At 41.0% G+C, this 17479-nt stretch overlaps 2 protein-coding genes across 3 annotated transcripts in view; both read right to left on the reverse strand.

The window, feature by feature from the left end:
* Positions 1-501: 501 nt before the first annotated feature.
* Positions 502-11323, reverse strand: LOC109099318 (interleukin-1 receptor type 2-like). The gene is made up of 10 exons (XM_042730540.1): positions 11306-11323; positions 10861-10936; positions 5252-5501; positions 3425-3590; positions 3161-3338; positions 3004-3051; positions 2832-2897; positions 2238-2373; positions 1355-1488; positions 502-956 (listed from the first exon to the last, which is right to left on the reverse strand). The coding sequence occupies exons 1-10, from the start codon at positions 11321-11323 to the stop codon at positions 817-819; spliced, it is 1212 nt and encodes a 403-aa protein (XP_042586474.1). The 3' UTR covers positions 502-816.
* A 3441-nt stretch (positions 11324-14764) lies between these two features.
* The window catches only part of LOC109099317 (mitogen-activated protein kinase kinase kinase kinase 4-like), a 43641-nt gene continuing 40926 nt past the window's right edge, over positions 14765-17479 (reverse strand). For both annotated transcript variants that reach the window (XM_042730545.1, XM_042730546.1), the window contains 2 exons: positions 16572-16711; positions 14765-16310 (listed from right to left, as the gene is read on the reverse strand). In XM_042730545.1, the coding sequence (XP_042586479.1) occupies positions 16227-16310; positions 16572-16711 (224 nt within the window). In that variant the 3' untranslated portion in view covers positions 14765-16226. The remainder of the gene's footprint in view (positions 16311-16571; positions 16712-17479) is intronic.

A 17479-nucleotide genomic window follows, 5' to 3' on the forward strand; every position in this document is an offset into this window, starting at 1 on the left:
TGTGAAAGTCTGACAGTCTTGAGCACTACTGTGAGGTTAACCCTGCGTGATGTAAATGTTTGAAAATGATTAATAGTTGAAAATAAACATTCATTAGAAATTTAGAAAAGTAATCAAGAAGTAATCAAAAGTAATCAGTTACACTACTTTAATAAAGTAATTGAAAAAGTTACACTACTATTACATTTTAAACAAGGTAACTTGTAATCTGTAACCTATTACATTTCCAAAGTAACTTTCCCAACACTGCTTACAAAACACTTACAAAACACTTTAAAATAATTTGTGTAATAACAAATAAACCTGACACGAATGACTTGAACTGGAGGAGAGTAACAGTACGTGTTAAATGACTGAATTAATGGGGTGGATTGCTGTAGACATAACATAATGGCTTAATCAGATTTGTTGTTGTCTGCCAATATCTGATCATATTTTCCATTGTATCATATCCTATAAAGAACAAAAAAAAAAAGAGATGAAAAAAAAAGAGATGATAAATGAAGTCTGGACAGATGTTGTAATAATAGCTCAAGAAGCAGAGGTTGTATGGATCCAAGTGCAGCTTAATTTTAAAGCAAAATACAAGGAAGCAAGGAACCAAGGCTTGCCAGTATACATACAGAACAGACCAAACAAGAACTAGAGACACAGGAGCGTGTATGTGAGAGTAATGATTGCAAGAAACAGCCGAAGACAAGTAGAGAAGGAACTGTGAGCCGAGATCCAGGAAAACAAGACCAATTCAACACAAAAGATCAGAGTAGCTAAACCATGATGAGGAGAGGTGCACTGTTGAAGAAGGGGAAGCCGTCTTCAGATGGTGCTGTCCTGTCGAGCCAGAACATAGTCCCTTAGTTTCTGTGGCCTTTGGCACAAATGATACGCAAAAACAAACACCACTAGTAAAAAACATGAGGATGCTGCAGCTCCCACCAACCACACAGACTCGGAGCCTGGAGAGAGGAGAAAGAGACACGTTTAAACACTTAAATACACACTGAGCAATAAATACTATACCATTTACAGGCTCTCTCATTTTTACAGTGTGAAAGATAGGGTAGGCACTTTTCTAGAAACGCTTGTGTTATACTGGCTCTCATTCTCATAGCAATCGGTATTACTTGATCGCATTAGTATTAATATTAGTACTATTAGCATTCATAGTTTACACCGAGACAACAACATTAGCTTTTTCAGAAACTTTCAGAAACACGCTTTCAAAATGCGACCAAAACCCTGCTGTCCTGTAAATGAACAGCCGGAACACGTCTGTTCTGTCTTCTGTTTTTAAACAGCTTTTATTTGGCTATGATTTCAAATACAGTAGCCCCTCAGATCAACGGGTACTCACCTTCCAGTTTGATCTGAGTGACAACTTCCTGTTTCTGGTCTTCGTTTTGACATATGCACTTCAATTCTGTCCCACTGTCCTCTTCCAGGAGCTCGAGGATAACCAGCTGCACCTCCAGATGCTTGCCTGAGAAACTGAAAACACATGTCCTCTGTGTGATGTTAAATTCCACTTAGTGCTGAGTATCAGATGAATATTACTGTCAGGACTCTGGGCTCTGCAGTTCTTTTCCTGCTCTGGCGTTGTTTCACAGAGCGGTTCACTCATTTCTCTTTGGCCTGAACTCTTGTCTTGTTGTCTTTTGTTTTCTCTGGTGTGTGTGTGTGTGTGTGCTAGAGCTGTGTTGCCCTGTCCTTCCTTGTATTCGGACTGCTCTGCTCTCTTGCCTCTGGTTGTCAATTTCTGCCTGGCCCTGACCTTGCCCTTGGCTTTACTCTCTGGCCTGTCTGCCCTTTTCAGACTGTTTCCCCAGACCTGACCGGACCTGACCTGAGCTTGCCTTCAGCCCCCTTCGCCCCAATACTCTGTGGCCTATTGACTGTTTTTGTGCTTTCTGATTTCTACAAAGTTTCTGTTGAACTGTTGTTCTGTTGAGCCTCATGAAGTGTTGCAACAGTTTACAGTGATATTCCTGGTGTCCAACCGAGGTCTCAGATAATTACCCCTCAACAGAAGCCTCCCATGACAGCTGTGTAGAGGCTACAGCGTAAAACGATAAGTCATTCTTTAGTGTTATCTCATGCACAGCTGGTGCAAGGAGCCCTGCCTGCCGGCGACTCACTTCTGCCTCACCATCACTGCCTTCTCACTCTCTCGTGTGCTCGGGACCCTGTCCTCTTTCACACACAATTTTCAGATGGATCAATGCAGGCATCAAGGTTACCTCTTATCCGTCTGAAAAGCACGTCCACGCAGGTAAGAGTTTTCCAGTGGCTGGTCATTAACCATCCATGTCACATCTGTGGACTGAGCTCGCTGGTTTCCAACAGACACCAAGCACTGGATCACCAAACGAGCGCCTGCAAGTGGACAGCGCTGTTAAACATCGGTCTGATAATCACTGCAGTACAGTAAGTGAACAAACACTGACCTCATTCACTGTGAGCAATCAAAATATACTCTTTACTTTATGACTATTTATTATTAACTTTGGGTAAATTAAAGCTCATGCTCAAGTCCTCCGTCATGCTGGACAAAGCAAATCTGTTTACTGTACTTTTATATGTGAACTTGTTAATTATGCCAGTGTTCTCTATATAGCCTATTTTTTCACTGTCCATTACTGTACTGGAAACCAGTCCAAAAGTGCGTCCAATCCAAATGAGATTAATTACAGTACATTTAGTTTATTAGTATTACAGAATACAGTCATATAATACAGACAGTGTCATGCAGTGTGTGACCTGCATCTAACTGTATCATCTAAAAATCTGTCAATCATCCCCGTAAATCAATAATGTTAGCAGTGTAGACTCACCTAAATGACTTTCAGTGAAGGATCCGTTTGCAGGAAAGACGATGTAAGGGAATGAATCACTGGATGCTGTGAGAAAACATTAAATTAAGAGGGAGTAGAATTCAAAGGGTTATTTTAATCAGTTTTAGATCAATATGTTGGTTAAATACTGCTAAATATCTCTGATACTTACATGTGAAAGCACTGAGACTGTTAGAGGTGACCGCTTCTGATCCTGGGACTGAAAAAGAAGAGATGTCAGCTGGAGTCATCATTTGCTCAGCTATCTGACAGGTTTAGGAGGAAAGAGAAGTATGACACAGGAAGCACAGCGTTGGGAATCTGTTTACCTGACACTTGAACTCTCCAGGTCCTGCTCACGTTATACTGAGTATTGTTGAAAATCACACTTAGCCTACAAGTGTAGAAGCCCTCATCTTTCACAGAGATGTTTTTGATGGACAGAATTATGCCTCTCTCGACTCTATACTGTCCTTTGCCGATAGGGAGAGCTGTGCTCTGAAAATCCTGGAAATGAAAACCTTTTAGAATCATTTTTGTGCTTTCGATTCAAATACTTATTTAGATGTGTTCCACAATGTGCAGTGACCTACCTTGTACCACCTTGGATTCTCTGACCTTCTGAAGTATCTGAGATGTGGACAGACGATCTCGGTATCTTCTCCTGCGTGTGCGGTGTAGGGCATCACAGTCATGTTGGGCTCCTCTGTCTCGTAGATCATCACTGTAATACTCCCAGTGAGGCAGAAGCTGTCGCTCCTGAAGGAGAAATGCATTGCTAACTCCATTTAGACCAACCCAAGTGCTCCGAATGTAATCAGTTCTAAAACACACTTTAGATGGTGCCTTTATTGGACATTTCGTAATATAAACAATTTTTTAAAAGATTTACTCGAATGCAAGCCTGTGCAGCACAACTGCTTTCTTCAGTGTACCACATAATGCAGATCTTTGATTCATATGCATGTTCATACAGTGTTGTGAGAAAGTAGAGCAGGTGTGTAGATGGTATACTTATTAAAAACGCAAGCCCTACTTCAGCATATAAACATACAGATTTTATAATATTGCATTTGCTCTAGAATAATAAAAAATTATTTTGTCATTTAGATCATTTAGATTTTTCTCTCTGCTTTTCATTTTAGAGTGAAATTATGAAACATTTCTATTTAGTTCACCCTAATATAAAATAGTATATATTAAAAACAATCAATGTTATTTAAATTTGACCCTGGACCGCAAAACCAGTCATAATGGTCAATTTTCTGAAATTGAGATTTATCTCAATTAAGCTGAATAAATAATCTCTCCATTGATGTGTGGTTTGTTAGGAGGACAATATTTGTCTGAGATACAACTATTTGAAAATCTGGAATCTGAGGGAGCAAAAAAAGCTAAATATTGAGAAAATCATCTTTAAAGGGGTCATATGATGCTTCTAAAAAGAACATTATTTTGTGTATTTGGTGTAATTAAATGTGTTTATGTGGTTTAAGGTTAAAAAAACATTTTCCACATACTGTACATTATTGTTTCTCCTCTATGCCCCGCCTTCTGAAACACTTCGATTTTTACAAAGCTCATCGGTGTGAAAAGCGAGGTGTTCTCTGATTGGCCAGCTATCCAGTGTGTTGTGATTGGCTGAATGCCTCAAGCGTGTGACGCAAATGTTACGCCTCTTAACATACTGTGCTGTCATCGACCGGAGCGACGAGACATAAACATAAACATAAACCCATTATAAACGTGATATAAACATGATTTCTAGTCATGTTTTCTTTTGGAAGGCCAAACAAAGTAGTTACGCTTTCTCAACCAAACACACAGCGTCTACACGACATGACGGCAGCGGCGGTAACAATACTACATCCAGAATAAAAGGTACGCCTTCTTTCTTTGTGTGAACATTTGGGCGGTGTTATGCAAATCTCCCCACACAGTGATGTAGAGATGTGGGGCGTGTTTAAACAAGGTGTTTTAGGAGGACGTGGACGAGTCTTAACTTTTATAAAGAATATCTCTTTGGATTTGAGACTTTAGTCTTTGCATCTTTACAGATCTTCTTTGTTCACCAAGAGCCTGTAACACTCCAAAGAGAAAGGAAAATTTGAATTTGCATCATATGACCACTTTAAAGTTGTTCAAATTAAGTTCTTAGCAATGCATATTACTAAACAAAAATGTTTTGATATATTTACAGTAGGAAATGTACAAAATATCTTCATGGAACATGATCTTTACTTAATATCCCAAAGATTTTGGCATAAAGGAAAAATGTATAATTTTGACCCACACAAGGTATTGTTGTCTATTATATACCTGTGCTCCTCATGACTGCTTCTGTGCTGCAGGGACACACGTGGTAAAGTGTGTGTGAGTGTTAGCGGCTGACTGTAAGGCGTGCATCTGTGCGCTCTGACCTGAAGATGTAGCTGTATGTTCCAGAGTGTGAGGGGTGAGACGGGAGCAGCAGGATCCTGCGCTCGCTCAGCATCACTCCGTCAGTCCTCTCGCTCCTCAGGCTGTGGTGATGGACCTGGAAGCTCGAGCTGTTGTCCACTCGCAGTCTCCTGTGATTCACCACATCTTCAAGAAAAGGGAATCTGATGATAACCGCTTCACCTTGAACTCGATAATCCGGGATCTCTGGACCCACAAGCACACAACTGTCTGAACCAACAACCACAAGAGCTTATTAATCAACAGACAATAGAGCGGTAGCACCATATCAATATCACTTTACTGATTCAGGCTTTTCAGAGGTTTTCCTCTCAGTAACAACACAAACACAAGCAGAATTAACAGCACTTAATGCAACATACTGCTTTCTAGTCACCAGTGTTAATATCACAAAAAAACAAATACTAGCCTAAACTGAAGAGAGAAAAACTCAGGCTCACTGAAGACAAGCAAACAGTCAGCGATGGAATAAGAATAAGCAACTAATTACAAGCAATAGGACAAAGAAATACAGTTAAGAGATAATAAATAATCAAATGTATTAAAAATCTGCATATTTGTCACTGTGTAAATGAAATATATATTTCTTCCTATTAAAGTGATTTTCTCTTTTGTTGCGTCTCTGCAGTGCGTTCATGTGTTCACTCGCAGACAGCGGCGGAGCCAGAGCGGTGTCCAGGGTGGCACTGGACACCCCAAAATGTTATTTGCTACAGGCAGTTGCTGATTTTTTTCTTTTTACGTTCACCGGCAGCGCACGCATTTTTCAGATGGACGACGAGGAGAGGACGAGAGATTATTGTTGCAACACTGAAGAATTATAAGAAAACATATTTGAAGTAAGTTTTTAAGGTTTTTAACATCCGGGTTGCTTGCTCTGAATACATTTTATGAGACGATGTGTGAGTTAATCAGACTGGAGAGATCGCTTCGCAATTTTTAACAGTCCATACACTTACACCTGTGCTAGTAATACACGCATATTATACCAAGCCGTGTGTACGTTACAGTATACAAATGTTTAGCTAATGTGGGGAAGTAGGCTACAGCTGTCAGTGTTCAGCGAGTTAACATCGATTAGGTAGCTCAGTTACTTCAGTTCAAATATGGGGATGGAATGATCAAATCTGTAACTTAAACTGGTAGTTGATTTTAATGTAAGTTACAGTTATGTAATTTCAATTACTCTCTCTCTCCCCGCCATTGACGAGTTTACAGCTTTCTGTGTTTTCAGTGTTATAAGGTAGGGGCAATATTACGCATCTCCTGAACTATTGCCTCCAGATCAAAACGCAAGCAAAGAAGAAGCAGAAACAAGCAATATCATGATGCGATCACTTTGTTGATAGACTCTGTCTACTCATCTGTGTTTTGATCATCATTCTGAATCTGATCTGGATGTATAGTCATTATTAAAAATGTGATTTTCTCAGCTCTTTGCTCATGTTGCTTTTTTATGAAACATTCAAGTGTTGATAAAAAAGGATGCACAACTTTTTTGTCTAAAAGCAGAGGGTGTCTGTTCTTTCTTTTGATATATTGCATGTTCAGATATTCATACAACAAAATATTTTGGGGTGCCATGAAATTGTGAAAATTACCATAAACGCTGGCGGTGGCTGACAACCCCCCCCCCCCCTTTTTTTATGCTGGTGGGAAAGAGTTAAAATAAAAATGTTGGTAATTGGATGATTAGATGTAACCATAGGCACGGGATCAGTTAAACATGAAAAGAAAGGGGGAGATTTCAGAGTTCTTTTTAAAGAAGCACAAACAGTCAGATCAGGTGCAAACAGACCCCAGGCCTAGCATCACAACTGGACCCCAGGACAGCGTGGTCAGCGTGGTCAGACTTCAGGACTACCAGCAGCTCAGAGCATCTACCAGACACAGGCAATCACATACCCAGTTCAGGAATTTAAGTTGAGATGATTTTGAAGGATAGTTCACCCAAAAATGAACACAAAAATATATATTTTAAAGCACAACAGGTAACCAAATAGTTTTGGGTTCCCATTGTATTTTTTCTTTCTATACTATGGATGTTGATGGGAACCAAAACTGTGTGGTTACCAACATGCTTCAAAATATCTTCTGTTTTGTTCCGCAGAAGAAGGTCTTACAGGTTCTGGGCTGGTTGTTGATGGCTGTGGAATTTATATTGTGATTATACACTAATGGTTCTTGTGTTATAAACAGATGTATCAAGGGAGGACACAGATACCTCTGGTTCTGCACAAGACAGTGAGCCAGAGCTGCCAGGAGATGTCGTGGAGCCCCTCCAGACGGCATCTAGCTCCAGATTTGCTGTTCCAGAAGGACCCAGTGGTAGGCCAGACATTTACTTTAAACTACACAGTTTAGTTAGCAGCTGTTAGTATCTCCTGTGGATCCCTTAATTATACATTTCCATAGAGATGTGACACATTATTTAACAAATATATTATTATAATATTATTTATTTTGCATTTTCAGACATCTCTAGATCCAGAGAAGAGGGTCCTGTACAGCCATGTTTGAAAACTTTTCCCAGAAGTCAGTGTGGTACTAGGAAAAGGACAATTCATGGCTTGAATAGATTCAGCTTATTGGTTTGCCTGTAGGCATTTTTCTCTGCCCAGTACACCTGAATCTGCCTTCACTTCCCAGTCAGGATTTTGTAACTGGAAAAAAGCTCGGGGAAATTGGTCGGGGCGTTGTTAGGCACGACGTGAAGCGGAGCCTTAGCTGTTATAAATTCACTGTAAACCACAGCTTCACGGGGATTATTGCTTTAGTAATGAATTATTAATTTGCTATCCCACAAAAGTGAATGCAAACACAGGTGGAGAAATTTGCCCCACAACTACAACAGAGTAAAAGACTGACTAATTTTTTTGTTAATAATATTTCAACAGTTTAGTTTGGGTTTTACATATTTGTATTGCCTTGTACTGATGTTTTGTTATTATGATGTTATTTATTATTATTGTATCTTTACAGCTTTTTTAATATTGGCTTTGGTACTGTTTTCTTAAGTAAGGTGAACATTTTTCTTAAAGAGCAGGTCATATGGGTTTTTGTAAAATATCTCTTTTGCAGTTTATAATGTAGCTATCCTTAAATGAAAACAATCTGCAAAGTTGTTAATCAAAAAAGTGCACGATAATATATCAGATATTGTCTCTCAAAAGAGAGAGTCGGTTCTGAATCGCCTTAACGAGTCGTTATATTTTTGAATCTTTTGACTGTTACTGGTATACGTCACTGGGTAACACATTTGCATAACCCCGCCTGCCTGACCCGCCCACAAACACTTCTGCTATAAGTGCGTTTACATCATGTTTCAGAAGAACAGGGCTCTGAACCGGTTCAAGGAACGACAACGAAAACCGCAAACGAACGAAATTTTGACAGAAACAGAACCAGAAACAGAAACTAAATCAAATTTTATAGTTCGGAACAGAATCGAAAATTTGAAATGGCCATTAACCGGTTAATAACGTTGCTGTCAACCAATCATGAATTCCAGTAGTAAGGCCTATGCAGATGTGACGCTGAAGCCATCGAGTGAAATGTCCGCTCAGCTGTAGGTAAGTCACAATGGTAATGCACCTCCCTCAGAGTTTATCTGAGGATAGTGTAAGATGAATTCAACAGATCACACACACCTGCAGCGCTTCTGTGAATGGAGAAAACAGAAAAACTAATGGCTTACATAAAAAGGAATATAGGCATATACACTAAATATATTTCACTTAAATCATATTGACAGATTAACGAAACTAAAAAAAAAAATGTGCTTAATCACAGTTCATTGTGACACGTTCCAAAGTTTTCGGAAAGGAAAGCGAAAAAGCAGAGAGTATTTCTCTTTATTTTGCAAAAGCTTTACAGTTTTAATTATTTTACAGTTTTTTTTGTTTTGTTTTGCAAAAGCTTTGCAGTTTTGTATGATATCTTGCATCTGTATAATCAGGGGCGGACTTACCCATTAGGTAAAGGTAGGCGACTGCCTTGGGCCCCTAAAAGCCAAGGGCCCCCTAAAAAGCTTTTCATATACGAGATGCGCATTAAGCGCGGGCACGCGCACGGTTGATGTTTACGGTGTTTATTACCACGACAACCGTCTGCGTGTCCGAGATGAACTGCTTCTTGTGTATCCTGCTTGTAGCGAATGAAAATATGATGCATCTGAAGCTGACTGCCGCACGAGCGCGAGGTCTCTCTTTCCCAGCACGCGCGCACGCTTCTCTCTCTCTGCGTGTGGTCTGTTCAGCGCGCGCACACTTCTCTCTCTGCAGTTAAAACACAGATGTGTTGCTTCTCTAATTTTACACGCAAGTATAGCCGAAATCACAGCACAGCTATGGTCTTTATCTTGTGTGTAGCTATCTGATTTTATCAGACGACGGCACGATTATAAATCAAGATTTCAGTGCAGACGAACATCTCGGAAGGGAGAGCTGTGGTCTTAATGGGTCGCGTTTCAGACACTGTTTCATATTCATCCCGTTGTCTGACAACAGAAACAGTCAAATATATCAATGAAAACAGTTTCTAGAATTTAGCTGCATCAAAATACAGCACGTGGCACAGAGAGGCAAACAAATATAATAATAAATGATAAATGTACATTTTGCATGTTCAGAAGTGAGCTGCCCTGTCTGTGAAAATGAAAATGAAAAACACATTTCTAAGAAGTCTTGCTGCTACAGTACATCTGACATCTTTCTATCTGGCCTGACATTAATCGCTGTGATGAAGACGGTCATGATATACTGTATACTAATGATCAGTAGGCTACCAGAATAAAACTAACTCCAAACTGCAAATGATCAAAAAGATTTGTATGGAGCTTTGTGTAGAGATTCAAAGCAGCTCTACAGAAAGTTACATTACATCTAGAATAACTTCCACAGATCAATATCCAAACCTAATAAATCTTGTTTAATCACGCAAATGAATCTTAGACATCTTGACTGAGATTGAGATGTTTATTAGCAGGTGTAATTTTACAAATGATTTGCTGAATCTGTCTCTTCTCCATCTCTCCAGCAGTGTTTTAGAATGATTTAATATATGATCGTAGAAGGTATCGTTTGTGCTTCTTAAGTGACCGATGCTGGAAGAGACGGCAGATTCTGTCACCGCTGATCTTTTCACTGTACAGACAATCAGCTGTGATCATGACACATTTACTGCTGCTCTCTGTCTTCACAAGCAGCTTCTGATGATAGAAATGGCCAAACTGTACACTTAAGTGACAAGCAGAAATGAGCTATTTCTATTTCTTCATGTAACACACAAAAATACAAGCGAAGAGCTTTGCAAAGACTAAAAATATAATTTTCTGCTGCCCATCAAGATAAATCAGACATCACAGGTCATGTTTGTTCAGGTAAGACACACTACAACAGCAATAACTCCTTGTTCAAATCATCTACTGAAATCAAATCAGTCTTTGATGGTAAAGTTGAGATGAAATTCAAGCAGTGAAATCTGGTGTCATGATTAGACTGAAGACAGAGACGAGGGGGTGTCCTGTGCACAGGCTTCATGTGTGGATACAGTATAAGTGTTTGCTTACCCTTCAGAGGCAGAGCCCAGGTCAGGAATAATCTCAGGGAAAACACCACAAGACATGTGCTGCAATCAAAGACACACTAGCAGGAAAGAGAACATCATTAACATCGTCTCCATCTGTCCTCAGTACCCCAATAAACCAGAGCAGTCATAAATCTGTCTCTCTGAACATGTATATACACATATATGTTACTGATATAGTACCCAGCCACTTGTATTCATTATTTATATTAGACAGAAACCTTTGTTATTGAAAAACAAACAAAAATCACTATCACTAACCTGACTATTAAAAAAAAAAAACAAAATTAAAAATGATACTCTTTTGATAATGAACAAGGTGATGGTGATGTGAAGAGCTTGGCTGACAGAAGGACACACAGGAGGACATGAGCAGCACTCAGCAGTTCTCTGTGCTTCTGTCTCTTATGGACAGGTTATGGGGAAACCCTGATCCCGTTCCTCATCTATACGTGGAAACTCCACACTTCCACATCACAACATGCAGAGAAACACAGAGCTTCACGCTCAGACAGACTGCTGGGGGTTTGCTGGAGAACATCTGCAACAGTGCAAGCATGTTGTGTTAGGACACGCGACGAGACGTGTGCAAGCTAACCCTCTCTCAGGCCGTTAACAGCTGACACGGCGAGGGTTTGATCACACACTGAGCTAGACTGAAGAATATTACACTAGATATCTGAATCTGGGACGGTTTGAGCACAAAGTGTTCATATTCATCTGTGTGTGTGCTTTGCGTGATCCATCTGATGCAATCATAATGTTCTACAACAAATGCCTGCGTTTGTACATTTTGGAAATAAAGAGGAAACTGTTGACACATCAGTAGTTCCTCTACAGACCTCTATGATTATATATATAGATATTAGTGCTGTCAAACAATTCATTGTGATTAATCACATTCAAAATAAAGTTTTTGTTTACATATGTGTGTGTACTGTGTATAATTATTATGGATATATAAATACACACACGTATAGTATTGAAAATATTTAAGTGTTTACATGTATTCATTTACTATATTTGTGGAATTTTAATAATATATAATAAATATATTATTATATAAATACTACTATATTTATAATAAATATTATATATAATGCCATTTTTCTTAAAAGTACACTGCTGAAAAGATTAAAGGAACACATCAGCTCTCAGCGGGGGAACATCACGCTGGATATCTATACTGATGTGTACTGGGATGTGTGTTAGGAACGAGAGAAAATGATCAAGCTACAGAGGACTGAATTCAAAGTGAAAGAATGATTGAGCAGGTTAGTCCATTGTGCTGAGGTTTCACTGCAGACACTCAGAATGGTATGCGACCTGGACTGAAACATTATGACCCGGAGGTGTTCTGTTGGATTTAGGTCAGGCGAGGGTGGGGGACATTCAATGGTATCAATTCCTTCATCCTCCAGGAACTGCCTGCATACTCTCGCCACATGAGGCCGGGCATTGAACCCAGGACCCACTGCACCAGTGAGGGTCTTTCATCCTGATACCTAATAACAGTCAGGGTGCCATTGGAAGACCTGCAGAGGTCTGTTCGTCCCTCCATGGATGTGCCTCCCCAGACCATCACTGACCCACCACCAAACCGGTCATGCTGAACAATGTTACAGGCACAATAACATTCTCCACCGCTTCTCCAGACCCTTTTACATCTGTCACACGTGCTCAGGGTGAACCTGCTCTCATCTGTGAAAAGCACAGAGCGCCAGAGGTGGACCTGCCAATTCCGGTGCTCAATGGCAAATACCAATCAAGCTCCACAGTGCCGGTCAGTGAGCACAGAGCCCACTAGAGGACCCTCATGAAGTCTGTTTCTGATTGTTTTCTCAGACGCATTCACACCAGTGGCCTGCTGGAGGTGATTTTGTAGGGCTCTGGCAGTGCTCATCCTGTTCCTCCTTGCACAAAAAGGAGGAGATATAGGTCCTGCTGATGGGTTAAGGACCTTCTACTGCCCTGTGCAGCTCTCCTAGAGTAACTGCCTGTCTCCTGGAATCTCCTACATGCTCTTGAGACTGTGCTGGGAGACACAGCAAACCTTCTGGCAGTGGCACGTATAGATGTCATCCTGGAGGAGTTGCTGCCTGTGCAACCTTTGTAGGGTCCAGGTATCGCCTCATGCTACCAGAAGTGACACTGACCCGAGCCAGACGCAAAACTAGTGACAAACAATCAGAAAAGATGAGTAGGGAAAAAATGTCAGTCTACACCTGCAAAACTATTTTGGGGTTTGTCTCATTGTTGCCCATCTAGTGCACCTGTAGTTAATTTCATTAACACCAAAGCAGCTGAAACTGATTAACAACCCCCTCTGCTTCTGAACTGACCAGATCAATATCCCAGAAGTTTAACTCTATACTCTGATTAATAAGTGTTCCTGTCAGTCCTGAGCAGTGTATAAGAACAATGCAACTTCAAATGTAATCAGTTCCATAATCTAAAAACAATGAAATCAAACATACATTATTAAATCCTAATATACTATATTACACACACACACACACACACACACAGTTGTGGTACTTGAGATTCATAGTGAGTGTGATGGTGGTAGTTCCCATCTTCTCTTTTAATAACAGTTACATAAAACCGTGATGTTCAGTTATTTTAATAACAGCACTCTATTAAAGATTATTCATGGACACACATGCATTAGTCACTTGTGCTGTCATCAGTTATTTTCTGATGTTGTAACTTCTCAAGAGTGTAATATATTCTTGGGTACTTGAGCCATTATTTCTCAGTTAAGACAGAGATGAGATTGCGTGTGCTGGGATTTCTTCCAAACGAAAGGTCACAGTCTTCTTGCCCCATCTCTGTGGTCAGTTTTGACCACTAAACACTCATATTTACTCACATTAGTCACTGTGCAGGACATGAACTACATCTGCTCCTCAATTCTGTCCCACGGTGCCATTTGATGAACTGTCCTTATATTATTAAACCACTCCTAATGAACTACTGCTTCTAACAGTTCACAAATAAACGTGTGTGTGTGTGTGTGTGTGCACGAATCATCTTCTGAGAGAGAGCTGAACGTCTGGCTGTGAAGAAGCAGCAGAAACAAGCGCTCGCGTATGTAAGCAAACCAATGTGTACAATAATGTGATCATCAGACAATCCACCTTTGATCGTCGATCTGAATGAGATGCGGACAAAGTCTTACAAAAATGTGATTTTCTCAGCTTACCCACATTCAAGTAATGATTATGAAAACAACATTGTTTTTTGTTTTTTAAAGCAATGGCCCTGTTCTTTCTTTTGGCATATTTCATGTTCAGATATTCATACAACCCAGTATTCTGAGTGTGACTGTGTTAATAATGTTCAGATGTGGCACATGCGGTGTACGCTGCATGAGTGATGAGCAGATTTTCTGAGTCTCCAGAAGCTGCACGTTTCCCGCAGCGCTGTATTTCTCGTGTTACTCATGCCTTGTGCTCATGAATCACTTCTGATGCTGCATTACTTCAGATAAATAAAAAAATCAACAATTATGAAAAAAACTAAAAAAAATCATAATAACCACAATAATACAAGAATATAAAAAATATTCTTTTCAGAATGTTTTAAAATAATACCATCCCTTCTTTATTTCCAAGATCAATATAAAAAGCATCAGATCTTCATGAGCGGAGAAACATCTGCCAGCTCTTGCTGTGAGATCTTACTCTTCCACTCGTGAGGTCCATGGTCAGGCTACTGAACAGAAAACAGCAGGAGGCTGTGTTTGTCATTCCTCTCTCACACACACGCACACACACACACACACGCACACACACACGCACTCCTTCCCTAACAACAGACACACACAGGAACCACAGCAGAGTGAAGAAACATCATTTACACAATGATAACACAAGCATCACTCCTTAAAGTAAACTCAGTTTATTTCCAAAGAAAAACAAAGGAGCATCAGGAAACCACAGGAGTTCCTGTCATATAGAGAGAGGACATACAGTACAGTGCCACGACTGAACACAGACACCAGCTTCAGAGAGTCACAGCAGCGCCGAGGAAACACCGTCCGGATCAGCATCACCCGGTAATCAACAAGAATGACGGCTGAATCGATGATTAAAACACAGTAATCAACACTTGCTGGTTTGGACCTCTTTTCTTCTTTTCCAGCCGAGTGTATTTCAGGTCACTATATCAGGTGAAGGACTCTCAAAGTTAAAGCTTAAAAACAAAGCCGTTTTCATTTCGTGGCTTTTCTAAACATGATCGCTTGACTCTTAGTGTTTGACACTGGCACGATTCACCTTCTGCTTACGACAAATCTCACCGAAAGTTCATCAGCGTCGCTGAAATCTTAATATGAGCTAATGCTAAATAACACAAGAAACATAAATATAGAACTTATAGAGCATATAAATCTATAGTGTGTGTGGAGAGATGAACTAAACAGAGAAAATACCTCCAGTAACCATAACAGACATCATCCAGTAGATGTGTGTGTGTGTGTGTGTGAGAACTCTAAAACAGGAAGAGAAGACCGAACAAAGGAAGCGTCTCTGGACTCGTTCACGCTCATCTCTTTCATTTGGTTCAGTCGCTTCGTTCCTCCGTCCTGCCTTTCATTAAACGAACTCATCCCAGTCCGTGACGAGAAGCTCTTTCACATCCGACTCAAGGTAGTGTTTCTTCACAGGGATCTGTACTCCTGCGTCTGTGATGAAAACTCACTGGTCAAGCACATGAAAAAACATACAAAATGTCAGTTTTATGAGGGCAGTGTGTGGTCTGGATGTTGAGAGGACAATTCAGATTCAGTTTCCAGGTCCGGTGCATGAAATGAGAGTTTCTCAAAGACGCTCCTCAAAACATAATGAGGTTTGGATGCAGTGCAGATGCTCGTTAAACAGCCCGGTTTAAACTCCTTCACTCGTCACTCTGAAGCACAATTCAAACAACAGGAACGAGGCCACGGTCAGCCGGCACACGGCAGGAGAAAAAGAGGATAAGACACTGTAAAAAATGAAAGGAGAAGAGAAGAGCCACAGGACAGTCGGCATTAAACAGACTAATGGATCTGAAGACGGTCACTTCCTCTCAGGGATCCTTCACACTACTGGAGCTACTCTGCTCAGAAAAACAAAACCCTAGAAATAAATACAAGCCATAAATAAAAGATACATGACAAAACAAAGCCATTGAGTGTTCCACCACTGTGTGAGCGAGAGACACGACAGCAGCGTTCCTCTCAGCGGAGTCAGCTTTGATTACACTCTAGAGAAAGACATTTACACAGACTAGCAATAATACTGTAGACACCGGAGCCGTCGTCAGTGTGTCTGTCAGGCCGATCTCGTCCAGAAACAGCACGCTTCTTCACCAGCTGAGCAGAGAGGTGCGTCCCAGCGTCATGAAGTACACCTGACTGGATCCGCCGGAGCGCACCGAGGCGAAGAACACCTGCAGAACACACACAGAGCGTCAGACAGACCCAGACTAGAGAGAAAACAGCTCAGACTCTCACAGGAGCTCGCATTCAAAACACCTTTTACACAGACTGAGCCGTCTGGATCTTATTCCCATCAGACTCTGATCACTGCTAAACATGGAATTAACACATCTCCCTCACTCTTAAAGCTCAACCGCCGGGATTCAGGATAATAATACAGATTTCAGACATGATTTTACAGCAGAACGGTCAGAGAGGATCCAGAAGCACACCTTGTCGTTTCTCTCACACAGAAACTTGAGTCGCTGTGCTCTTTTGTGCATGAAGACTCCATCCAGGTGTCCGGTCTCCACCGAGCGGATCTCTATGGCCTTCTCTCCCCAGCCCATGATCTGGTTAGAGCGGATATAAGCTGCAAGACACACAAATACAATTACACACGGCTCGCTCAAGCTAGGCTACATTCAGACTGTGTTATGCATTAAACAAATGTTAGAACGTAAAAACACGAGGGCATCGTTTAGCAGGAGCGAGTTTCGAGCAGAAATGTCCCCAAAGGAAAAGGCAGCAGTCTGTCTGTCTCCAGCTTGGTTCATGACCACACCTCAAGACCGAGCGAGGGACCAGCCCCAGAGCAGATGTGAGAGATGACCGCCTTCGTTCACTGTCCACTGGGGCAGCTGTGGCCTAATGGTTAGAGAATTGGACTTGTAACCAGAAGGTCGCAGGTTCGAGTCTCGGTGCTGGCAGGAGTTGTAGGTGTGAGGGAGTGAATGAACAGCCCCCCAATACCCATGGCTGAAGTGCTCTTGAGCAAGGTACTGAACCCCCAGTTGCTCCCCAGGCGAGGCGCGGGGCGCTGGATATATAGCTGCCCACTGCTCCGGGTGTGTGTTCACGGTGTGTTCACTTCTCACTGCTGTGTGTGTACACTTGGATGGGTTAAATGCAGAGCACCAATTTCGAGTATGGGTTACCATACTGACAAATGTCACGACTTTCACAACTACACAATATCACATTCATAATCGCAGATGAATGGTCTGTATGATGATGAACGTGATATTGCATAGCTGCTTCATGCTGAGATACTGAGCTCATTCAGTCATTCTGTCAGCAGCGGGGCTCTCTAAAATCATTCTAATGAAGTCCAAAGTCTCTGCTCAATCCTTAAAACTTA

The sequence above is a fragment of the Cyprinus carpio genome, chromosome B9 (genome assembly GCF_018340385.1).
Source record: "Cyprinus carpio isolate SPL01 chromosome B9, ASM1834038v1, whole genome shotgun sequence".
NCBI lineage: Eukaryota > Metazoa > Chordata > Actinopteri > Cypriniformes > Cyprinidae > Cyprinus > Cyprinus carpio.

Excerpts from the sequence above, each read along its gene's own strand:
- LOC109099318 (XM_042730540.1), bottom strand. Across the intron at positions 3,339-3,424 it reads AGAATCCAAGGTGGTACAAG|GATTTTCAGAGCACAGCTCT; the intron begins GTAGGTCACTGC and ends TTTCATTTCCAG. Across the intron at positions 3,052-3,160 it reads CTGGAGAGTTCAAGTGTCAG|TCCCAGGATCAGAAGCGGTC; the intron begins GTAAACAGATTC and ends CTTCTTTTTCAG.